Genomic DNA, 26,115 nt, shown 5'->3' on the forward strand with positions numbered 1-26,115 from the left:
GTGCCTAACTTCTATTGATTTCAGTAGGAGTTATGCATGTAGGTGCATCTTTAGGCACTTAAATACCTTTAAAATCTGGCCCTTGGTCCTTCTTGGAGCTGAGCACTATCTGGATGGAGCTTGGTGCTTTGAACTCCCATTGATTTCCATGGGACTCAGCAAAAAGAAAAGGAGTACTTGTGGCACCTTGGAGACTAACAAATTTGTTTGAGCATACAGCTCAAAATCCAAGAGGCCATATGTGCTAAGAGGCACAGCGTTATGAATTTAAACAGCTGTAAACTAAGGATTTTGTATCCTTTAGTTATCTGCAACATAGGTTCCCCTTCCCGTCGCATATGCACACATGCACCCCTTGGAGGAAATAGAAGAGTTTAGTTTACAAGGGGAAGTTCTTGTCTGAATAGTGAGTATATCTGTGCAAATACGTTGAATTTTAGAAATTGAGTTCTACTAATTCAGTTTATCCTTATAATAAATTAAAACAGTTCTAGCAAATCTACAGGGAAAAAAAATGTTGTTAGGGCTATTTATTGCTTGCATGAATATCATTAATACCTCATTATATCTAAGCCCGTCATTTTCCCCAGGCATTTTGGAAAGGGATACCAGCCACGGCTTTGGATTATTTTTATTATCTGGCTTTAGCTGGTCAGTAGTTGTTTGAGTCAAGATGGGCTGAGTACTCCTTTGTTTCGTATTGTGCACTGTTTGATTTATTTGTAGGATGACACCCAGTGCATGGGACTGGAGCCTGGGTTTTTATAATTCAAATGCATTTAAAAAATAAGAGTCATGGATAAATTCAGAGACGCTATTTAAAATCCAAATTGTGTTCTAGTGATCCATGAATATGACCTTGAGCCTCAACTTGTCTAGGAAGCGTTCGTGTCCAACTGTTTATAATTAAGGCTGCGAGTCTGTCACGGAGGTCACAGATTCTGTGATTTTCTGGGACCTCTGTAGCTTCTGCAGGTGTGCCTGACCCCAGAGCTGCCCGAGCAGCTTGGGCAGCCCTGGAGCTAGCTGCACTGCCCCACCCCCAGCAACAACAGCGGTCCCAGGGCACCCCCCGCCAGCAGCATTGGTGGCGGTGGTCCCGGGCCAGCCCTTACTGGCAGCGGCAGTCCTGGCTGGCCTCCCATCCCCCGAGCTCCAACGGGCGTCCCGGAGTACACACTCACACACCCGAAGCCCCCCACGAGCACCAGTGGGCACCACGAAGCTCCCCCAGCACCAGCAGCCTAGGTGCCCCCCCAGAACACCCAAGATGTATTCAGGGGTATATAGTACAAGTCATGGACAGGTCACGGGACTGTGCATTTTTGTTTATTGCCCATGACCTGTCCATGACTTTTTTACTAAAAATATCTCTGACAAAACATAGCCTTGCTCATAATCATTGATGATCCCCTAAATATATATTTAATCAAGTACATAAAAGGTTGTTACAAGGATAAGGGAGAAAAATTGTTCTCGTTAACTGCTGATAATAGGACAAGAAGCAATGGGCTTAAATTGCAGCAGGGGCAGTTTAGGGTGACATTAGGAAAAACTTCCTAACTGTCAGGATGTTTAAGCACTGGAATAAATTCCCAGGGAGGCTGTGGAATCTCCATCATCAGAAATTTTTAAAAGCAGGTTAGACAAACACCTGTCGGGGTGGTCTAGATAATACTTAGTCCTGCCATGAGTGCAGGGGACTGGACTAGATGACCTCTCCAGGTCCCTTCCAGTCCTACAATTGTCATCCTGTGATTTTTGTTTGAAATCTGAAGATTCTTTCTTGTTACTACTATTAGTTATAACAAAATTGGTTTGGTACAATAGTTTATTGTTGCAGAAAATATTTGTGATAGTTCCAGTTTACCTGTTTCAAAAACGGCTCATCTAGCTATTGAGATAAAACCGGAAAGGATAATTACATCTGGCTATTGATCTGTGTTCAGTTGATCTGTTATGATCCAGACGTGTCTATTCCCTTGAATATAAGTTGAGTAAGTTGAAATACGTTTTACAGTTGACTTTCCTTCCCAGCATACATTTAGCTTGACCCAGTGTTTTTTAAAAATACAAATAAAAGGAGTGACAGCTTGGAAGCATTTAGTTGAATTACTTTCAAAAACAGGAACACTTGTAGTACTTTGTAGTCTGAATGTATTTTGATTTTTAGCTGGAGAATTAAGTTGGTTGGATATTGTATGCCATATTTTGTTGTGAGTGATAACATAAAGGTACATTGCCTGCTCGTTATTTATAATTTGTACTCCTTACTCAGGGCTTGAACAAGGCAGGCTTTCCTTTAAAAACAGAAAAATAACCTTCAAATCCAAATGTGATCATGAGTGTAAATCAATGCAACATTGTCATCCTCTGCAAACAGTCTGTGTTTTGTCTCCCTTAGTCTGATGCTAATAGCTTTGCCAAATTGTATCAGAGTGAAAACTGACCAGAGTCTTGTTAGTTACCAGTGGTGCAAATGCGGAACTCTATATCCAGAAGTTAAAATTAACAAGAACTGAATCAATTTTATTCTGTCACAACTTGAGCAAGCTGTGAGCTGCAGCAGAGGCAGGATCTAGTTATGGTGGAGGAGGTCCCAAAAACAGACGCTGAAGAGCAGGTTATTAGTTATTATTTGTATTTCTTTAGTGCCTAGAGGCCTCCGTCAAAATCAGGGTTCCAGTGTATTAAGCGCTGTACAAACACAGTCTAATCAGACAAGACAGACCAAGGGCAGGAGGAGAATCAGAGGCACTGGGAGGTGAAGAGACATGGCCAAGATCACACAGCAGGTCAGCAATAGATCCCAGAATAGAACCCAGGTCTCCTGAGTTCCAGGCCAGTGCCCTGTTCTGCCTCTCTACAGTCTCATTGTAGTACAGGGGACACAGAGAGGAAAAGCACTTTCTGCCATCTAGGAGCCAGAAGGGATGCGTGCTTCAGATTTATCAGACACCACCTAGTGAGAGGCTACAAAAGATAATCCCACCGACCACACACTGATAAGAATCCTACCACCGTCCCTGTGAGTTGGCTCAGTTTCTTATCTGAGAGTAGCTCCTGGACTAGTGAGTGGTTTAGTCCTTGAGCTGTTTTGGGTAAATCTACACAGCCTATGGAAGTGAACCTCTCAGCCTGGGTCAACAGACTTGGGGTGGTGGAGCTCACACTAGCTCTCTCTAAAAACAGCTGTGTAGACAGCACTTTGAAGTTGCGGTTCAAACTGGAGCGATGGCTCTGAAGCCTAGGGAGGGAGGTGGCAGAAGTAGCTTGGAAACTCACTCATGTGGCCTATGTAGACGTACCCTAAGTGTCTGGTAAACCTCTCAAGCCCTACATATGAGGAATAAGAGAGGGAGTGAATAGGAATGAGGGTGGAGGTAGGAATGAGGGTGGGAAGAGGCTGATAGAATAAGGTAATAGAAGGGAGAAATAGTCAAGAACTGAGAGATTTTTGGGGGGAATAGGAGAGACAAACAACTATGTGGCAGAGATAGGAAAGTAAGAGGTTAGAGAGAGAGAGAGAAAACAGTCTAAAAATAACTAAAAGATAAACTCTGATCAAGGATAGAGGGAAAGGCGTGAGACATAGCAAGTTTCCGTTGAATGACATATGTAAGCTAATTGTGAATATGTTTCAATTACATTCAATAAACAATATGTAAGTGTTTCATTTCTTTAAGATTTAGGGGCAGCGGCCTTGGGAGATATGGTAACACACAGATACTTTCGCCCCAAGCCCTCTGGGTGGTAGGGGTCATGTACATTTTTCAAGCCTTGTTTATCTTTCTGCAAGCAAAGGTTATAGAATCATATCTCAATAGACTGGTTCCAGTGCAGTGGAGGGGGGGAAGCAAAAGTAGCAAATAGTTACTGTATTGCAGACTGGAAGCTGTCTTTGGGTAAAATATATATATATATTTCTGATATGCCAGTACCAAGAGTAATTAAAGTAGTGTGAATAGAATTGTTTCACTATTATAGTTGAATACTTTCCAACGATGTTCAGATCAAAGAACATATTCTTATTTTGTCTGGGTTTTTTTAATTGATATTTTCAGGTCACCAAGATCTTTCAAAAGAAGAAGAATTCGGTCACATACAGTTTTCGACAGTCCTTTTCCCTATATGGAATGCAAGTTCTTCTTTTTGAGAATCAGTGTAAGTCTTTCTCTCTATTTTTCTCCATATGGTTTTTTGATATCAGGATGAAGAGCTGCCCATCAGTTTCTTAGGTCTAGGAGTGAAGTCAGTATGTGCTGGAACTAGCCCTAGATTTAAATACAAGATGCTCTTTGAAAATAGCAGGACTGACAAGAGACTTCTGGCCTAAGGATCGGAGGAGTCACATCTGGCTCAGAATGGTGTTTCTGAATGCAGTGAGGACAAATTTAGTGTATCCTTTTTCTTCAGCTGCAATTAACAGATATAGTTCTAAATAATGATTGAGAGACAGATTTAAGTAAAACAGTCTTTCAGCTGCTGTTTGTTTGTTTAATATCTTTACTTATTTATAACTCAGCTCCGTACCTAAAAGATTAAATACAAAATATAGTTAGATGAAGTTTCTGTATTAAAAACCTGCATCTCCTGTCCCCAGATGTTCCCGAGGTAATTTAAATGCTTCACCCATCAGATGTACCAAACTCAGTCTTCAGGAGACGGCCAGAAGGGGCCTTCCATATGACTATCTTGCCACTGCTCCTGGAGAGTTGAACTCCAGGAATCAATAGCAATAGCAATGTAACAGAAAGTATAGCTGTTTCTATGGGACATAAGTGGTTTCTCTGACATTTGGCACCCAGACCATATATGGCTTTCAAAACCTTGAACTGTGTAACAAATCCAGTGTGGTTCAGTGGTACAATAGTTTCTGGTTTTTCAAGGTGCTCCTTGCCTGCCGTTCCCATAACCCCTGAAAATGAGGTCACATGCTCAAATGGCTCATCCAAATAAAGAAACAAGTTGGTGTATTTTACATGAGCTGAAAAATCCAGATGATTTTTTTTAAAGGGTTACAATTACGGTTTATTGCTGTAATCTAGCCGTGAGGTTACAAAGGCATGACTTACTCGGGTACAGTCCACATCACACAGGAATGTTTGCAGCCTGGTCATAGATGAAAATAGATGTCTGCCTCTGCTGTCACCTGGGCATCCAGAAGCAGCTACAGAGCTAACATAACTTCAACTGCAAACTACACTGGCAAAGATCAGACATACACCTTCAATAGAGGGCACACTTACTGACTTAGCCTAATCCTAGAGATGCTTCCCCATGCCTTTTGCTATCAATAAACCTCTTGGCTCTTGTCCACATCCTCACTTCTGTGTAAACATAAAGACCTATGGTATCTTGGAGTCAGCGGAAATTAAGCATAGCTTTGAGTGCCGCCCACAGACTGCTGCTGCTGCAGCCCAAGCCATCTCATTATGTGTCGCCTCTTGCAGAAGTGAAGGCACATTGAGCAGGTTCCCCATATGGAAGAAGCCTTGAAGTTTCTTCTTAAAGGGAAAGGAGCAAACCCACTGAGGAGGATGTTGTGTCCATCCCTCAAAGATCCTGCAGATGAGTCAACAGAATCAGTCACACTCACAAGCACATTTCAGAGTTGTATTAACCCATTTCCTTGTTGGAAAGTAAAGCCTGATCAAATTTTTAAAAACTGTCAAAATAAAAATAGTTTTCCAAAGAAGTTAAAAACCAAAGTGTGCAGCTAACCTGTGTATAAGCTATTTATGGACAAAGCTTAGAATGTGCAAACAGTACATTAGAAGGGGAAGAGAAAGTCTAGTCCCCTGTAACCTGTGAACTTCATATTCTCTTACACTCCTGTGGGTGAGAAGAGACTAACTCAAAGTATTGCAGGGCCAGCAAAGCAGGCAAGTAACCAATATCAATCCATCCAGTAAATCTGCATGTTGCAGCTGTCAGAATCAACTTGTTCTCAGGGAATGCGAATCATGAACATTCTGAGGCCAGTGTCACTAACACAAAGGGAGCGAAACCTTTCAATTTAGCTGATGCCGAGTCAACTGAAATTATTGGCATTGCATGGTTGATAAAGGTAAAATATATTATAGGATTTGTTGGCTCCAGACAAGGAAGTATGGGCATTTATCTCTAGTGCATAAATAGGCCACAAGCAAAACATTTATATTTACAAACAAACGTAATTTTAAAAATGTTAAGGTTGGCAGCGTATTTTTAGTGGAGTCCAGCTAACACCTAAATTATTTATCTCAATGTTTGCTGCTGTAGGAATATCAGTTGTATTGATAGCAGCACTGGGCATAGGAGTTTGTTATTGGGGAGTTTGGTCTGTGTAGTAGAGCTGATATGTGCAATTCACTAGCTTGAATTTCTCTCTAAGTATCCTCATAGTTATCAAGTTGCCTTGCTTTTCCATGCTCAGCTGTTACGGATGTCTTTTTTTTCCCCTTAGTTCTGTACTTTTTCTGGTTTATAACTGAATAGCTAGTTGGCTCCTCTTCCAGCCAAGAAAGGTGATTTCCCTTTTGGTTGAAACTATGTATGGTGCATAAGTCTTTGTGTAAACTGTAACTGTATTTGACTCTGCACTTTTTAAGGCAGTGTAATACTTTTTTTTTTTTTTTTTTTTTTTTTTTTTTTGGAACACAATGACCTTGGCAGCTGGGGGTAGAAATTGTCGCACACCAGATGGTGTTTCTTGAGTGAATGACCATGAGAGAGGATTTGTTCTGCTTAAATAGAAATCTACAATGCTTGAATTCCATTTTGTTGTGCACTTGGAAGCACCCTGTGTTGGAGTAATGGATCATGGACTTTAATACATGGAAGAGATCTGTATTTACTTAGTATTCAATCTGGGGACCTTCTGTCGATCAATAAGGTCTGATGGCTCAGGAAAGACATTTTATTAAATTATTTATTGCACATGTTCTAAGATTGTGTGAGGCCTCATTTCCAGGGGCCAGCAGTTCAAGCAAAAACTCAAATAGTTTTCTGAAGTGGAGAAAATCTTCATTATGTGTGTATATCTGTGTGTCTGTATCTTTCTGCTCAACTGGCAGATGTTCATGTGACCAGCTGTTAAGACCTGCTATGTTAGATGCACACCTGGACTGCAGGCAGCTAGTTCAAGAATTAAAATGAAGACAATCTGATAAGCAAGGGCTGTTTGCTCCATCATTTACAGTGGGATTTAATTAAATGCCTTGAAAATGATCCCCATTGTTGTAAATAAAGGTCAAGATGTCACTGTACATGCCCTACAGAATAAGAACATTTTTACTCCCTTGAAGCATGACATTGGTGGGTAACATTGAACAAGAAATGTGATTAGAGAACTGAGGTTAATACAAAATATTCCTGCCTGTTTACTCACAAACAACCAAAACAAAATGACCAAAAAGAATCTATAATTCTGAGGGTTAGTGCTAGAGTCTTTGCTCAGCAAAAACTCCCACTCAAACATGAGTAAGGTGGCAGGATCAGGACAATTGAATATAAATTATCAGACCTGTTGGGAAGAGTTATGCATGTATTTTCTCATGGATTTTTCTTCCAAGCTACACAGTACTGTCCATGCTTAAGGGGACGAGTGTATAAAGCTTAAATACTTCAGTATTTATTATGGAATGTTAAGTTAAGCAGTTCCATATATAGAAAGTTCTAATACGCTTCGAGGTGTTTTCACTAAGCCCCTCTGTCTCTTGAGCTCCTTAGGCTTTCTTTTTGTTATGTCCACTATAATTATGTACCTAAGTGTTATATTTTCAAGGCGACCCTGACCTGCTATCTCAAATTACATCTGTACATTTTTCAGTTACAGTTGTTTGCATGTGCAGACTAGGTAGTTGTTCATCTGGCTGGTTCGCACATGCAAAACGAGACTGTTGGTGTGCTAGCAATTGCATGTGCAAAGATGCCAGGCATAAGTTCTGAGAAAGTTTTGAAAATCTGGCACATAATGAGTAAGAATATTAAACTTAATTTATAAAGTATGTCATTGTTTGCAATCTGCTGAATCAAACTAATGTAACACACTAGATGTATACAATTTTATATAAATTTTTAAAATATATTATTTGTGAAGACTTTCAATAGATTTTGTTTGCTTGCTTACTGCAGTATTGTTTAGGTCTTTAGTAATGTTAGGGTTAATGTTTTCATTTAAACTAGACATGTTTGGTTAGCCTTTTTGTTTGTTTGTTTTAAATCCAGGGATACTGACTGGGATTTACTTTACTTTAGCCAAGGTTAGCTTAAGCCTAAACAAGTTGTCCCTTTTAGCAAATCAGCCAAACCTGTTTTTTTTATTGGCATTGTTACTACAAACAGATTTCATTTGTGTGTTAGTGTTATAATTGTCTATGAGGATGTTCAGTGAGATTTATCTTCCTTTAGAAAATGCATCTGGGTTCTGAGCAGATAAAATGGCCTTCTGAATTTTTGAATGTGGTAGTAAAAACTGCTTTTCTCTGATGTCTGTCAGAGTTCGGAAATGATAACAAAGAGAATTAGTGAAAAAATAAGTAAAAATGGAAGAGAATAAAATAAACATTATTTAGCCTCGTCTTTTCTCCCTTTCCCCCTCCCCACCCCCAGATTATCCAAATGGCATACGGCTTACATCAGCTGTTCCAGGAGCAGATATCAAAGTCCTAATAAATTTCAATGCACCCAATCCTCAGGATAGAAAGAAATTTACGGATGACTTGAGAGAGTCTATTGCAGAAGTTCAAGAAATGGAAAAGCACAGAATAGAGTGTAAGTACAAAGGTACATATAATAGAGTATTTTCAAACTAATCAACATTTAGTAAATCAGTTTAAGTTGTATGTAACATAATCCACCAGGATTTAAATCTTAAAATAATGTAGCTCCCCATCTGTGGCTTTGATATTATTTTAGAGATTAAACAGTGATTCCTAAAACTCCTGCCAGGATCTTTTGACTGATAGCTAGTGTACTATGTAATTGCAATGGAAATATATCTTAAGCGCCAGCAAAAACTGACTGATGAGTAAGTAGAGGGTGGGTCTGTACCAAATACAGTGAATAAATTGTACTTAAGTTTTAGGGCTATTTTAAATGGCTTCTTAAAAAGAGGTATTGTCCTTTGGAGATGGGCTTTAGAAGAACGTTCACTCTATTTCTCTTAATATCAAACTTTATTCTTTTGAAAAGCATCATGTTTGCTGCTGCTTCAGTAGCTGTTGTGCAAATGAACATACTGGAAGCTGCAGATATCTATCTGTCTATCTAAACATAAGGTTTTATATTCTATTTTTCCAGCATGTGACATCCTTTCATCACATGTTATGTTATAAAGCCACTGGGACAGGAATCAAGTCTTCCTCCTTGTAGACTTCAACTCCACAATAAACTGACATCTCTGGATACATAATAATATTTGGCTTGTCATGTCATTGGCTCCATTTCATTATAGTCAATAACTATGAACTGTACAATCATTCTCTTTGTTTCAGCTGAGCTAGAAAAACAGAAAGGTGTGGTACGTCCAAGCATCTCCCAGTGCTCCAGCCTCAAAAAAGAATCTGGCAATGGGACGCTGAACAGAGCCTGCCTGGATGACAGCTATGCCACTGGAGAGGGACTGAAAAGGAGTGCACTCAGCAGCTCCCTTAGAGACCTCTCTGAAGCTGGTAAGCACCACATTTATTCCCTGCTCCATACACCAGTGCGTGCAAAGAAGTGTGATAGATAGTTAAACTTTCTGTATTGCTTCTTTACATGGTCGCCATTCACAAATGAGCTTATTTTTACATCTATTTGCTTTTTTTTCTTGGTTTTATAGTTGGGTTTGTTTTTATTTATTTTATTTTACCTTTAGTGTACTGAACAAACTCTTTGAAAATATCAAACTGTTATAGCTTGCTATGTATACTTTTAAAGGAGAATGGAGACTGAGGAAAAATTGTAAGTGTATTATAGAAAAATCGTTGACTAGTGCTAGGAATAACCCACTTAGAATTCCTTTGTTTTTTCTCTTATTTTTTTTCCTCCTTGTTAATGTAGACTTAGAAAGAAAACAGAGGTCCCTATGCAATGACTGCTTCCTGTGTATTTTGTGCTTAAGTGTACCCATGTACTACACTGATGAATGAAATTGAGTGAAGCCCTACTAAATTCTATCTAGAGTGATAGCATCAGTCACATAGTATAACTGAATTATATCTCATCGTTGTATTATGCACAACATAGGTCCTAATTCTTGCTGAAGCTGTTGTTTGCAAAATACTATTGCCAGAGTAATGGGAAAAAGCCCTGCTGGGCACAGTAGTAATGTCCCCTAGACTCATAGCTGCTGCTGTGGCTAAAATTGGAACTGACAGATCTAAATGGGGTTTTCTAAATATTTATATGTTACAAAAAATAGAAATGGAAAGATTGGTATGTGCCTGTTTTTATTTTATTTATTTGTTTTGCTACATGTCATTAATTATTAGTAATTAGCACCCTCATGTTTTCCAGACTTCCAGGGGCAAATGTTCAGCCCTGTGTTTAGAATGTTAGGCACACTGCTCCTGTTATTGCTAATAGAAGTTATACCTGTAACACCAGCCACACCACACTGACAGTACCCATAAGAGTAGCAACAATTGAATTTTTAAAAAAGTTGTATCTGGCTGTATTATTTATTTTGATTTGTTTTTTAAATGCTGTATGATCTACAGTGGAGGCATAATTTTGTAATACTGTGTATATCTTGAATAGTTAGCCCCAGTTAGCCTTTCCTTGTAATATCAAAGAGGAGGATTTAGTTGTGCTGCAGTAAATAAAACACTGGTAAATTGAATATGTAGAGTGTGTGTGCATGTGTGTGTGTGTGTGTATGTATGTATGTGTGTATGTATATATATATATATATACGTACATACACACACACCCCCACCACCCCTCTATTATCACTTGTGTTTACTCTCTGTTTATATCCATCTATACCCATCTGCCTCATTAAAAGACATGGGACCTGATCCAAAGCCCAGTTCAAATCAGTGAGAGTCTTTCCATTGCCTTCAGTGGGAGTTGGATCAAGCCCAAGTCCTCATCATTATTAAATCTAAGCTGTATGGATACCTTCATCATTTTGTGTTTTATTTTAAGTTCATTTAGAATGAGAACAGCCATGTTACTGGATGTGGGAGTTTCATGGCTATACAAACCAATTTGCATGGTTCCTGATTAACTCTCTTCATCCCAAAGGAATTTTCCATCACAGTCTTCCAAATATTGCCATGTACATAAATCCCTTTACAGGGTTATGTACAATAAACAAGATGAATTCCTCTTGATCATGAAAACTTTTATATTTCAAAACTGTATGCCCACTGTTGGCATGCTTATTACTGAAAGTAGTATTTTTCCATGATAGAAAGTAGAAATCCATTTACAGACTGGAGGGTTTATCGATTAATTTGTTAAACCCAACCCAACTCAACTTAACTTAATTTTAATATTTACCCACTGACAGTTATGGAGAGCTTCTGTTTGGTCTTGTGCAGTGCAATTAACTTGAAAATTACACACCTGTCACGTGATTTAGGTTAATAAAACACCATTTTCAGTCCCTGGGTACATACTACTATTTCTGTGATACATCAAAATCACTGTAGTGAGTTTACAAGTACCTCCTCTAAATTTAGCTTGCTTGGGGGGATTCACTCTGTTTTAGTATGGAACAGATGACCCCTAGAAAAATCAAAGAAAAATTTACCAGTTAGCAGAGTCATTGTGGTTCAGTGACTGCACCAAAGCAGCAGACACACAAATAACTTCTGAAAAAGGTGGCTGAAATTAGTTCATCCTAATTCTTGGTGTTTATACTGTCATGGCATGAAATATAGGATGATAAAGAAAGAGGATCTGGTTGTACTATGTGTGTTTGTTTAGAAAATGGGGATAGTGGATTTTTAAGGGGTTTCTTAATTCTGCAAAAATCCAATTTTACATGTGCAAACTGAGTAATTTTGCAAACTCTGAACTTTTTGCAAACAGAGTTCAGTGCATAATTTCTTAAGGAACTGCAGAGGGTTTTTTGAAAGCACTCTAAAAATATGGTTCTATGAAAGGACAATCTGATTCTGTAAAGAAAGTTTTGGCTATGCAGGTTTCTGATGAAGCTGCAATTAGCAAAACATTAGCTAATTTCCCCTTGCCAGAAGTCATTATACCTATCACAGAGGAATAGTAGTAGGGAAAAGTGCCTTTAAAATGTTTTCTATGCTGAAAAGGAAAAAATAAATTAAGTCTCAAATCTAAAGAGAAAAAATACTGTTTGACCCTTTCACCCCCTACAAGCTGAAATTGGTTTTTGGAGAGCAATACTTCAATTCCACAACAGGCAAACAATATCTGATATTGACCTAGTACTCTTTGCTGCTGGCTATTTTTCCATGAAAACATAAGTTGTATTTGCAAAAATTAAGTGAATGGGAGCTTTGGGGGTTTTAAGGTTAGTATTTAATAACCCTTATCTTGTTCACTCTGATCTGACATCTGCTGCCATGGAATAAAAAGTAGAAATGGGAACTGGCAGCCAACTGTGTTACAAAACATGAATGAGTCAAAAGCATTTAATACTTCATCCTTTTTCAAATATGAAAAGCGTGAACATTTTTGTTGCTCATAACTGAACTGTCAGCCTGAATTGTCAGTGTGATTAGCTCTGTCCACTGAAAAATAGTCAAGAAAAAACATACTTATTTACCCTAGAATGTAGAATTCCAAATTCATGTGTAAAATGTTAGGAAACAAAACACAACTAGAAAAGGAGTGGATTGTGCCAAACTCTAAGAGAACTTTAGACAATTCCAAAGCTTTCTTCCATTTATGATATTGAAATGGGCCTACTCATAGATATGAAGGATGAAAACTATCCCATCACAATTAGTAATGGGGGAACAGTGGTTTTGTGATTAAAAGACAGGACTGGGGAGGATATGTGGGTTTCTGATTCTATATCTGCCACAGATTTCCTGGGTGACTTCAAGCAAGTCACAACCTGATTTTCAGAAGTGCTGAGCACCTGTAGTTCCCAGTTACTTTATATGAAGTTAGGAGTGCTCCGCATCTCTGGAAATCAGGCCCTTAACCTCTTTTTGACTCGCCATATAAATGTGTAAAATGGGGACAAATATTTATTTTCTTTCCAGAGGTGTGGTGAAGTTTGATGCACTCCTGTTGGTAACATGCTTTGAGATAGTGCTACAGAAGTGCAAGGCTATTGTTACTACAACTGCAAGCGGGCACTGTTCCTGGTAGTCTCAGCAAATATACCCAATACTTATACTATAATAATATATGAGTATTGACTGGCATTAAGGGCTAGAAACAATAAAATATAGCCCAAGTTTAAAAATTGTCCCTATGCTTCTTGTATGTTGCCCCAAACTTCATTTGTTGTCCCTTTTTTTTTTAATACTCTTCCTGCCCTGGAAACCAATACATAATGGTTTTTATTAATCCTTTGTAGTATTTTCCAATTTTCCTGTTGCCCACAGTTTACTCTCTGGGGAAAGACTGCAGGGATCTTCATTACCCCATATGTTCCATATACAGAAGCAGACTTCATGTCATTGCAGAACCCTTACCCACCAGTAGGAGGAGTCTTCAAAGGAATGGTTCAGGCTCTAAGGTCCTCTTCATCCACATGATGCTGGGAGAGATTAAGTTTCTCTACTCACTCTTCTCCCTTGGGCTGAGGTGGAAAGAGGCAAAACGAACACTATTTGGGGTTTGAGACATTAGAGCTCTTCTCCTGCCTTAGCAGTCAAGATCTCCAGGAGAGTAGAAGGGCTGAATCTGTTTCCATAGAGAAAGTGGTGCAGGGGAGATACAGGACCCTAATGCCACAAGTTTCCTCTTTCCTTGCTATCATTGTCATCTTCCTTCTGCCCCCATTGGATGTTAGTGATCTCTGGATGTGTGTACTATTGCCTGCTTCTATTGATTCTCATTATATACCCCATTTTTAACCAAGTGGATTCTTATGAAAAAATCTGGTACCTTGTGTTTATGTAAATACCCAAAGCATTCTGCAAAATCTATATATATGCAGGGATCACCCACACACTCACCCCTGAAATGTAGTCGCCACCAACACTACTCCACTGGTTTATAGAGGGGAAATTATTCACTTCTCCAAGGCCAGGGGAATTTAGGTAGGCAGGATGTAATTACGTGCACTGAATTTGACCAGTGTGCCAAGGATAACATTCCTCAAGTGAAGAGAGCCAGGAGTTTTTTTTAATCATCACAAGTGGTCAAGACCATACATAATTGCATGCCTCAACCAAAAGACAGGATTAAAAGACCCCTAGAAGTGGTCCTTCCAGATTATGATTGTGGCATGTCAGTGAGGTAGTATTGGGCATTTGAACTACCTCTGCTTGTGTCAGGCCTGGCCTCTGGATAACTAGATGGCAACAAAAACAATGAAGAGTCCTTGTGGCACCTTACATACTAACAAATTTATTTGGGCATTTGTGGGCTATAACCCACTTCATCAGATGCATGGAGTGAAAAATACAGTAGGCAGATATATATATACAGCACATTGCAAGATGCGAGTTGCCTTACCAAGTGGGGGGCCAGTGCTAATGAGGCCAATTCAATCGGGGTGGATGTGGCCCATTCCCAATAGTTGACAAGAAGGGGTGAATATCAACAGAGGGAAAATTACTTTTTGTAGTGCTAACGAGGCCAGTTCAATCAGGGTGGATGGCAAAAGTTTCCACTCTCATGAATACTACTTTCACAACGTGCTGAAGCTAGTACAGTGACTCATTATTTGGTAGATGGCTGTTAAAATAGTTTGCTTCACTAAGAACATAATTTGAATCCTTTTCCAGACTATTTTAGCCAAGAATCACAAACTGAATCACAAGAAGTGCCCTTGATCTCAGTATGCCTCTCATTGGCATAGAGCATATAGACCCAAGAAGTACAGTACAGTAGTGACAACTGAAATTTAACATTTCCTGTAACATTCTGCATATCTAAGGTCAATTTCTGCAAGGACATAATGGATTTTCATTCATGATTCCCTGTAAGAGCTCACAGAATTTGCAAGTCTCTGTAAGGATATTCTAATTTCTAACGGTTTCAAGTTTAAAGTGACCTTGTTTGTACATGTGGAGATATGTTGCAGTAGTGCACCTTTGTGATGCTTACTCAGAAGCAGCATACAACCTATCACAGTCCATTACCAACCATGACAAAGTGAATTGGTCAAGAGAACAAGAATTTAACTTTCGAAGGAGAGGAAAGAGAGCTGGAATTTAATTTTACAAAGAGAGGAATGAGAAACGGTGTTGTGTAACGACCTTCAAAAATGTTAAAAGTAAAACTCAACTTGCTGAGCACAATTAGTCATAAATTTGATAAACATTACCTAGTTTTATAGCACAGCAGCTAATAATCATTCTAGTGTAGGGTTGTGCTATACGTAACAGCTGAATAAGCTCCTTCTATCCTGGAGTTACCATTTCCCTGCAATGCCTTTTGAAGACTGCAGCTCAAAGAAAATATTTTAAGCTGGGATGGATGTAGCACTGAAAAATAGTTTGTAATAAAACAATCCTACACTGGCAAGGGAATACTCTGTAGGATGTAATAGGTCATTTCCATTTCTGATTGTCTGTCTACAGCCCATAGTGAACCTGTTTCACTTTGTTTTTAAGAAACTATGTCTTTGCTCTTGGAAGAATTTACCAGAGGGCTCTTTACTGTACAGTAGTGATTATTATAGATGTCACAAATATGATTTCACTTTTTTCTGCTAGTATTCCTTTGCCCACAGTCATCTTAGGTACATAGACAGATGCTCACATATCTGTCCACATATACTGCATTCATACCTGTGGCATATGAACATTTTCACTCCTGCTTTACCTTCAGTGGGAGACTTAGGTTTTTCTACGTTCCTTCATGCCTGGCCACTTTTATTCACCTAAGCCAGTGTAATACCTATCTCCCCATTCAGTGGTGGATATCTTCCTTCAGGATTGTGGATTGGCTGGCAGGAGTGATTTGACTGTCACAACCAGCACCATTATTACTACCAATAAACAAAGAGCAAAATTTACCTCTGACTAGGCAATAAGAATTCTAAGATGATCAAAACCGCTTCTCTCTCATGGTGCACAATACAGTATTGACATGTTTTCAAGCAAGGTAAAACTGCAGTAAAGAATGTACCACAAAGGTTTTGGCAAAGAGCTCTTCCAAAGGAACTGCTCATCTGCAAACACATAATCTCAGTTTAAAGTGTTTATGTTGAGAACTGTGAATTGTTGCAAAAGTAGGACCCTTAATCATAGCAAAGGGGAAAGGAATATCTCATTCATCTCCAGCAACACTCTTCGGAGCAGCAGTGGCAGGCTCTGAAGAGAACTATATCAAGCCTTGCGATACAGAAGGGAGGTTTGCTGTGACACGGGGCACTTTAAGAAAAGTGGTGGGGCATCAAGAGAGAAATATGGAATGCATGTGGCTTTTGGAGATGCTTGGAGAAGCTGATCACTCCTCATCCTGATGATATCTTAGAGACTAACAAATTTATTTGAGCATAAGCTTTCATGAGCTACAGCTCACTTCATTGGATGCATGATGCTGTAGCTCACGAAAGCTTGTGCTCAGATAAATTTGTTAGTCTCTGAGGTGCCACAAGTCCTCCTTTTCTTTTTGCGAATACAGACTAAAACGGCTGCTACTCTGAAACCTGTCATCCTGATGATGTTAGCTTTGTTTGATCATCCCCTAAACAGAACATTCTTACATTTGTTAGCTTAATATCCAACAAGCTAAATTAAATAAAAATAACTATTCTATGTAGATGCACATATTATCTCTGATGAATTAGCTGGGCAGCCCAGTTATTAAATCTGGGTGCATAATCTTATATTTGGGCATCCTGTTTTTCAGCACTTAGCTTTCTAAAATCAGTATTTAGAAGCCAACCGAGGGTTCCACATTTAAGGTTTGGGCAACTAACTTTGGCATCCACCTTAGGAAAATTCGGCCCGACTACTTTGTCAGCCTTAATACCTAAATGTAAAGCACTGCACAGCTAGACAAACAAAATCTAGCAATAATGCAGTGGCTACATTTAAGTTTTATTTTTCTTTTTAATCATCATGAAAGAAGATTATATGAAATCCACTGAGGTTCAAAATAAAACATTCAAAGGATGAGATTTTCCATTTCCCCTCCCCACTGAAATCAGAAAGTTCCCCATAATTCAAAACAAAACAAAAAAACACCACCCACAACACTGTTTGAGGAAAATAGATTTATGGACACATTTGAAAATTTGCTTCTAGGAAATTAAGAAACTAAAACTCTAGCCAACAGTGAACATTATGACCCCACTGCTTAATGTAGAGACTAAAATATACATATTTTAAGATTCTTTTTAAAAAAACAACACAGAAAGGATGACAACTTGCTTCAAAACAAAAGGATCGTCCTTTATAGGATACGTAGAGGTACAGAAACTTAATTTAATTAATTAACTTAAACTTTAAGTTTCTGCCTTAGTAGTTACTATACCAGTATAACCTACCATAATAAATTAGTTCCCCCAAGGCCCCTCTAGTTGCGTTTAGAGGCTCCTATAGTAATTCAGGGAAGTGGATATTTCTCACCCAGGTCTTGTCTCAGTCTCTAATCTATGATATTGCATGTCCTGGGCAGGCAAGCGTGGGCGTCGCAGCAGTGCAGGATCGCTAGACAGCAATATGGAAGTAAGTAGGAAGTTACTGATGTCTAGCTGGATGTGATGATGTGCATTTCAAACCTTTCTTTTATATACATATTTTTTTGCTCTCTTTCTTCTAACATATAACCTGCCTGCCTCAGATAAAATGCATGCGTAGGCTACTCACCTTGTATTATTCCAGCTTAAAAAACACTTATGGCTTGTTTTAGACCAAGCACCATTTTTGGTTTCAGCTAACCTTGTTCCCTCCTCTGTTCCTGCAAGCATGGTTAAATGAACATGATGTGTCCTTTTGCCACCATTTCGGTCTGATCCCAGCCTGAAGGCCCACTTGCACTTCGTTACACAGTACACTATTCTATGCTGTTTGATATCTAGCTAAAACTATTGACTTTCATGCTCAGCCATTCCCATTGCTTATTTTATAGTTAAATTGCTAAATGTTTGCAGTCATGATACCATGGAATTGCACTGATAGGGCATGGGAGGAGAAAATGAATAAGACAGATGAATTCAATGTGGATTTCATGAGATTTCATTCATCTTCAAACCATTTATATATACTGTTCATGTCGTTGAATTCAGCTTGCAGATTTATTTGTGTGTGTGTGTGTGTGTGTGTGTGTGTGTTTGCGTTGGATAGATTGCAGTTTAAATCTAGCACATTATTCTTAAGTACTGCTTTGTCCCTAATTGTTTTTTTAAAAAAAAAAATCTCCAAAAACTAAATAGACAATTCAAGGCTAAATAGTAGGGAACACTGGGCCATAGGTCAGAAAAAAATCACCACGTAGAAATCTTATTGAAATGAGTTGTAGAAGTATTGTTGCAATCTAACATACAATATAAAGCTAGGTTTATGAAGCAGCACAATCCTTCCCTACTGCAATTTACAATAAGAAAAAAATATTTTTAAATTTTAAATTAAAAAAAATCTATTATGAAATTGGAATGGTAACTAACATTTGTTACTGGTGTGTTCATTTCAGTTTAATTTAATGTAATTTTTTTATTTTAAGAAAAATGTGACTGGTATTTTAAAATGCATTTTTTCTTTAAAACAAATTCCCAGATATAATGTCATCTTTCATTGACATTTCTCTTAAATTAAATATCAGAATTTTACAATAAAAGTACTAAAAGAGAAACCAGACAATGGCTATTAATGTTTATAAGCATTCCAAGAAGGGCATGAATGCCTCAACTGTAGCTTGAAGAGAGAAACTGTCAGAAGAGAAATTCTGCTATAACGCTTAACATAGTCAGCCCATGTGAGCATGTAAGGAAGATTTGATGGATCAGTGTGAACTTTTTCTTTTAAACATATTTTAAGATTTTTTTTTTAATTTTCATTTCTATTAATTTCTTTTAGGGGTCCATCATTAGCAGTCCTCACATGCGCCGAAGAGCTACATCAACCCGAGAGTGTCCATCTCGCCCTCACCAGACTATGCCTAACTCTTCCTCACTCCTAGGTTCCTTATTTGGTAGTAAAAGGGGGAAGCCACCTTCCCAAGGCTATCCACCATCTGGCCCATCGCAGCAGCCTCAGCACCCACCTGTAATCCCACATCAGCAACACTCTCAGCATCCTTCTGCCATGCACCATGCAGGGCCAGCTGAGGGGCAGACGCAGGCACAAGTGCACACTCACCATTCACAGTACTGCCACATGCAGCAGAACCCACCCCCTTATCATCACCATCATCACTATCATCCTCCACAGCACATCCAGCACACGCACCAGTACCACCCACATGTGCCTCATTCCCAGCATGTGGCACATTCTTCTTACATGCAGCACCCTCCTTCACAACATTCCCACCCTCCCCACCCTCCATTGCCCCCTCCTCACCCTGGGCACTCTTCTCATTCCCAACATGCTCAGCATCATCATGGACAATCAGCTCCTCCTTCCACTTCAAGCAGCGCTAAGCCCAAACACAGTGGCATCAGCACAATAGTCTAGAAGTATTTGTCCTTCTAATAATGGTAGTTTTAGGCACAGTTATAAAGGCACTTAAAGGAAGCAGCAAATAAAATGTGGATTTTACCCAGCCAAACAATTTTTGACTTCTGCAAGCTTAAGGACTTGCTGTTACTAAATACAACCATTTGAATTAGTGTGATCAATATTGGTTTTACTTATCTGTTCAGCGGAGGCCTGCCTTCTGGCCAGTCCTTATCTTCAGTTGCCTTGAAAACATACTGCTTGCTGAATACAAGTTAAGCTTCCTTTTTCACCAAATCCCATGACAATTTTACATGCATAATAAAAACGTAACCTATTAAAAAAAAATGATTCAGAACCAAGTGTTGCATTCTTGCTCTTTTATTGTCAATAGGCAAAAAAATAAGTAGACCTGATATGGTTGATGAAAGTACGTAAGTAAACTTTATGTAATATAAATATATATATAAATATATATATACTGTATAGTTAACAATTGTGCTTGGAAAGCAAATTTCTCAGTCCACAAAACTAGCAATATAGACTTTACAAGGAATTACACTTTCTTGATAGAAGGACAGTAACAATATAGCATATGAAAGAGTAGACCAAAAACTTTAAATGCTAGGAATAAATTTCAGACATTTCAGTATTTTAATTTAAAAGTCCTCTAGACATATTAAGACTCTAAGCAATCATTACTAAAATGTGCCAAGTAACATAGTATTTAACTGTTGTAGTAAAATATTGCTTTGTATAAATCCTTATTTTTATTAACATAATATCATATGTAATCAGTATTATAACTGCTCTGCTATTTCAGGAAAGCAAACTAGTTAAGATGCAGTAACTATACAGTAGCAACATGGGATGACCATTTACCACTGGTTATCTTAAAGCATTGGTTACACAAATTCTTAGACACTTTAAAGGCTGTGATAACTGTGAATTTACATGATCCGCATTTCTTTTATATGCATATGATTTTATGAACACATATGAAGAGTTACATGAAAGGTGCATGCATACACTGCAAAAGCATTCATCTCAAACATGATGAAAATTACAAACACCCATCCTTCTCAGTCACTTCATTTTCCTATTCACCATGACTTGCTCATTTTTTCAGTTAAAATGAACTATAATCTGACAGTGTTTCCAGATGGAACTGCTCTAAAATTTTAAGGTGTATTTTAGTATCTAGTATAGTGCGGTTATTTGGTTTGGGTTTTTTTAGTAGTGTAATTCCATATAGCCATATGCTAGCGGCAAAGTGGGTTCACCATTTTTACTCATCACATTTGTTAGTTTACACAGCACTCAGCAGGCTGAGTTTATGCTCAAACCCTCACTGTCCTACTCCAATTAGTTGCAAGACATCATATAAAAGCAGGCTGTGCTGTTGTTGTTTGTGTTGTAATCAAGCCATTTGCAAATTCATATGAGATTTTTGTATCCCTGAATCCTATACGAAGTCATACATGGAGCATACTTTGTAGTTTCAGCATTTTGAGCCACTGCAAGGACTTTACACCTAAATGGTAGAAACAAAGGAACCACAACTGCAAAACTACACCAGCTAAAATGCAAAACTTGAAGAAGGAAAAAAAAGAAGTTCCCGTGTGAGATGGGTAAAAAGAAGTCGGAAAAGAACCAGATCTGTCTGTTTATTTGAACAATACAAATATACGGTAGCGTTGTATAAGGAAAGGATGAATTTTCCGTATTGAGTTACTCATGGTATCTTTAATTTGGTTTTTCCCCTCCCCCTTTCTCCTACAATTGATATCCTAATACCAGCAAAACTGCAAACTGAGCACTTTGTTAATCTTCATAAAGAGCAAATATAGCAATCTAGAGTTTAGCCTTTTGCTAAAATCTGTCCATGTTTGTTTCCCCCGTGTACAATATCTTTGATCCCTTTTGCTCCTATAAATTAATCTTACATGAAATGAGAATAATACAAATATTTTTTAATATCATTCAAGCTATCCTAAATTCTGTGTCTTGCCTTACGAGGCTGATCTGGGCCCTCGGAGTCTCTATTCCTTGCAGTTTAAAAAATACTGTTCTTATAAGGGAAAATAGAATTGTCTGCATGTCATCTAACATTAATAGTGTGAGGCTACACTCTACATATTGTATATTTGCTAAATACATCAGTGTTACTGTTGATATTAGTTGAAGTAAAGGGATACATATTTAAATATGTCTGCTTTTCTTCATACCGCTGTACCAATAGTAGAGTCTAACTGTAAGTTATAGCTTGTTCCAGAAAAGATAAAGATACCATTTGGATACAAAAGTCTTTCTGAAACTGCATCTTTTAATGAAAACTGAGGTGAAAATGCTCCTCTCCATCGCATACTATATATTCTGAACTTGTTCTGTATGTGGAATTATTGATGTCAGTGAAAGTGCTGTGTGCTGAACAAGTGCAAAATATGTACAGGAGATCTGCATTGTACCATGGAGAGGAAGATTTGGCCCCAGATATGTTGTTTACTTAGCATGCAATGCCTTAAATATTTTAGCACTGAAATAATTCACATTTCTTTGGTTTGGTTTCACATTACTACTTAGGTTCATTTAAGAAAGGCGTAACAACAAATAGCCTTAGATTTACACTGTGGGCCAGGTTTTAATTTTGTCAGGCGCAATTGATTGCGTGCAAAAGTTGTCACAAATTTTGTACATGTAAGAAACCATTTGCACATGATTTTATGCACGTGCGCATACACACACATACGGAGGGGGCGGGCGGGCCTACTTAGTTGGCACACTAATTCCACATGGAACATCGGAGGCCATCTTGTGGCTGCTAAAAGTATTGGGTCCTTTTAAGAGCACAATATTTGAAAACTTTCTCATAGTTTAAAATCATTGAGAAGAAACACAGTATGCTCGTTATTTCTTTCTTTTTGGAACTAATTACCTTTAACAAACATCTTGGTGTCAGCATAAGTCTCGAGAACCTCACTATTACTACTTCAGGAGAACAGCCTAACATGTCAGAATACATCTGAGATTAATAGTCGCGTACAACACTATAGATCACTCCTAGAATGAGAAGATGACAGTATTCTGTTACTGTGTGCACTGGAGAAAATGAAATAGTAGACGTTGAAAGGTTTTAGTCCTATTTCCTTATTGATTAAAAATTAGCATAGATCGCTACCGGGGACCATGTTTCTCGGTTCCCTTGAATAATGTCAGTTTGAAAGAATGAAAGGGAAACCTAAAGAACACAGATGACAAAAAACACAGATCTTTTCTGGGACAACGGTCAAATATGTATTTGGGTTTTTTAATTTTTTTAAGTTCATGAAATGTACAACAATGTAAAAAAACAAAGTTCATCCTAATAAAATGTACGTCTTGTATTGCTAAAAAAAAGTCTTCAAACATACAGTGTAGAATGATTTTCCCATCATGTACTGCATGCAGCAGAAGCCTCTTGTTTCTTGATAAAATGAGCTGAAAGACAGTCAGCAGATATTTAAACAATGAATCTCTAGATGTTGACTTGCTGTTCCATATGAAGCTGTGTGTTTTCTGCAGTTAAGCATGCATTTTGCTGTTTCCGTTGTAAAATATCATTGCACTTGTTGCCTGCTAAATGAGTTAGTGTGTATATAGTTAAAAGAAAAATGAAACCAAGAACAAGATTACATTGTGGGGAGGGGGTGGAGGATGTTGGAAGTGGGACCAAGTATGGGGAATAGATAATTCTCTAAATTGTATATAGTGTGTAAATTAGTATTACTATAAGTTTGCAGTCACTTTGAGGTTGCATACAGTACCTATCTCCTGCTAGGAACTTTAATCCAGCTTTGAGTTGTATTAAACTGTTAGAATTAGGTCTTGAATGCAGACGGTTAAAGACTTCAGGAAACATCATGCTCACAAGAAGCTTCTGTTCTGGGGAGGCTCAAGACCCATTTTGTAATTGCAGAGAAGAAAGGAGTGCTTTCATTTTAATATGCATTCTGTTTGTAAGTAGTAACAAGCCCTATTGATGTAAAACTATAACTGTGATCATGTGGAGAAATCAAATAAATCATTTAAAACTCTTTCCGTTTCTCATTTTTGTGCAGTGGAAGAACATCAGTTCTGCAGACTGGAAGAAAAGAAAATCATTTCAGGTGAAATGTTGACCCCCTGAAGTCAATGGGAGTTTTGTAATTGACTTCAAAGGGGCCAGGGTTTCACTCTGAATGTTTAAGTTAAAGCTGAGGGGCGAGAATTGCAATTCTATTATCAAAGTTCTGGTCCAATCACTTAAGGTTTTGGTTTGTTTAATGTTCATGTGGGTGAGTGTACTCCTTAAGAAAGTTAAGGAGCAATGCAGGTGGTTTGAGCTGGACAAAGCAAGAGGTGACACTTGAGCAAGATTCTTCACATGACCCTCCTAAGTCATTTTAACCTAGATATGTGGGAACCCAGTCCTGATGTTTCATCTTAAACAGAAACTATCTGTCATTACCAACTGGGTAGTGGTTTTGTGCTGTGGACAAATCGGGGGGGGGGGGAACTAACCAATATCTATAGTGAAAGTTTAGTTTTATTGTGTATATTGTTGGTGATTTTTGTCTCTCTTAGAACCTGACCTCACTGAGGACCTGATCCAAAACCCATTGCAGTTAATGGGAGTCTTTCCAGCGGCTGTCAAAGATACATAGATTATAAGGTTAGAAGGGACCATTGTGATCATCTAGTCTGACTTGCATAACACAGGCCACAGGATTTCTATTCATTAAGTCCTACTTCAAGTCTAAATAACTGTGGTTGAGCATATCTTTTAGAAAAACATCTTGTATTGATTTTATAATTTCCAGTGATAGCGAATCCACCACAAGCTTTTTGTGAGTTATTCCAAGGGTTACATACCCTCCCTGTTAAAATGTGTGCCTTATTTGTAGTCTGAATTTGTCTAGCTTCTGCTTCCAGCCATTGGAACTTTTTGTACCTTTATCTGGTAGATTGGAGAGCCCTCAATTATCAAATATCTGTTCATAGGTACTTATAAACTGTGATCAGACTACCCCTTAACCTTCTCTTGAATAAACTCAATAGATTGAGCACCTTGAGTCTTTCACCATAAGGCATGTTTTTCAATCTTTTAATCATTCTTGTGGCTCTTCTATGAACCCTCTACAATTTTACAGCATCCTTTTTAAATTGTGGACACCAGAAGTGGATACAGTATTCCAGTAGCACTCACATCAGTGCCAAAAACAGAGTTAATGTAACTCCTCTGCTCTTCTTCAATTTCCCCATTTATATATCTAAGGATCATTCTAGCCTTTTTGGCCACAGCGTTGCACTGGAAGCTCATGTTTTACTGTTTATCCATCATGTCCTCAATTTTTTTTTTCCAGAGTCCCTGCTTCTGATGATAGAGTTGCCAATCTTGTAAGCATGGCCTATGTTCTTTGGATCACGCTTGAGAATACAGGAAGTCCATTCCTAGCAGCAATTGGGTAGGCAGGGATTCACCACCTCTGTAAATGATATATCTGAAAAAATATGTTCTTGTTATCATCTATACCTGAATCTGTTTGTTGTGTTGCTTATCTTCCAAAACCGCAAGATGACCAAATTTATTTTCACATGTGACCTATGCAGGATTTGAGGTTGTGTTCCTCCCATTGCTTTAGTTAAAATACCTTGGAGAGTTCATTTGTTTCAGTTTTTGTTTTTTTCCTATTTTATTTCCCTGTTTTCAGGGGAATTATAATTAGGTTATAAAACCTCAATTAAGACTAATCGTCTTAAGAGTTCTGTGTAAACGTTGTTTCATGTTTGCTTGTTTATTTATTTATTACAAATTACAGGAGAATCCTGAGTTGGTTTGGGGAGATAGTCAGCTGTGATCTATTTCTGAATTACTGTCATTGCAAGAAGTATATTCTGAACAATGATTGTTTGACAGGTAAGTACCCATACATCATAAGATGTCACCCACAGCTCCCCATTGTGTTGCATTAGAAGATAATTTGTGCTACTGCTCTGCCATATAAGCTCCTGATTTCATATCTCATTTACTGAGTAGAGGGACATCTGCAATAATGTAATCTATTGGGCATAATATGAGAATTGCAGTAGTTTAAAAAAGTCTAGGTAAACCTGAGTTTCCTCTCCAGGGCAAAGGCGGTTTGTCTCTTACTATGTGTATGTACAGTGCCTGTCACAATGGGGTCTAGAGAGGTCTCAGTTGAGGCACTAGGCACTACTATAAAAACAAATAATACATATAACTTTTCCTCATCTACCTTATTTGAATTATTTTAAAACGAGGACCTAAATAGCCACTAACTCCTAATTGCTTGCAGCTCCCTGCCTCAGTTGAAGCCTAGTCTTCAACCATTTAGGATCCTCCACCACTGAAGCCAAAGGAAATTAGCATGTTCACAGGAAGTAAAAGCTA

At 38.2% G+C, this 26,115-nt stretch overlaps 1 protein-coding gene across 21 annotated transcripts in view; it reads left to right on the forward strand.

The window, feature by feature from the left end:
* The window catches only part of IQSEC1 (IQ motif and Sec7 domain ArfGEF 1), a 711,560-nt gene extending 687,802 nt beyond the window's left edge, over positions 1-23,758 (forward strand). For 7 of the 21 annotated variants that reach the window (XM_038409151.2, XM_038409153.2, XM_038409156.2 and 4 more), the window contains 5 exons: positions 4,065-4,164; positions 8,596-8,769; positions 9,480-9,656; positions 17,710-17,759; positions 19,107-23,758. In XM_038409151.2, the coding sequence (XP_038265079.1) occupies positions 4,065-4,164; positions 8,596-8,769; positions 9,480-9,656; positions 17,710-17,759; positions 19,107-19,703 (1,098 nt within the window). In that variant the 3' untranslated portion in view covers positions 19,704-23,758. The remainder of the gene's footprint in view (positions 1-4,064; positions 4,165-8,595; positions 8,770-9,479; positions 9,657-17,709; positions 17,760-19,106) is intronic. The other 14 variants (XM_038409152.2, XM_038409154.2, XM_043518054.1 and 11 more) reach the window with 3 other exon arrangements.
* The last annotated feature ends 2,357 nt before the right edge of the window (positions 23,759-26,115 follow it).

This window comes from Dermochelys coriacea, chromosome 7 (assembly GCF_009764565.3).
Source record: "Dermochelys coriacea isolate rDerCor1 chromosome 7, rDerCor1.pri.v4, whole genome shotgun sequence".
NCBI classification, from domain to species: Eukaryota; Metazoa; Chordata; order Testudines; family Dermochelyidae; genus Dermochelys; species Dermochelys coriacea.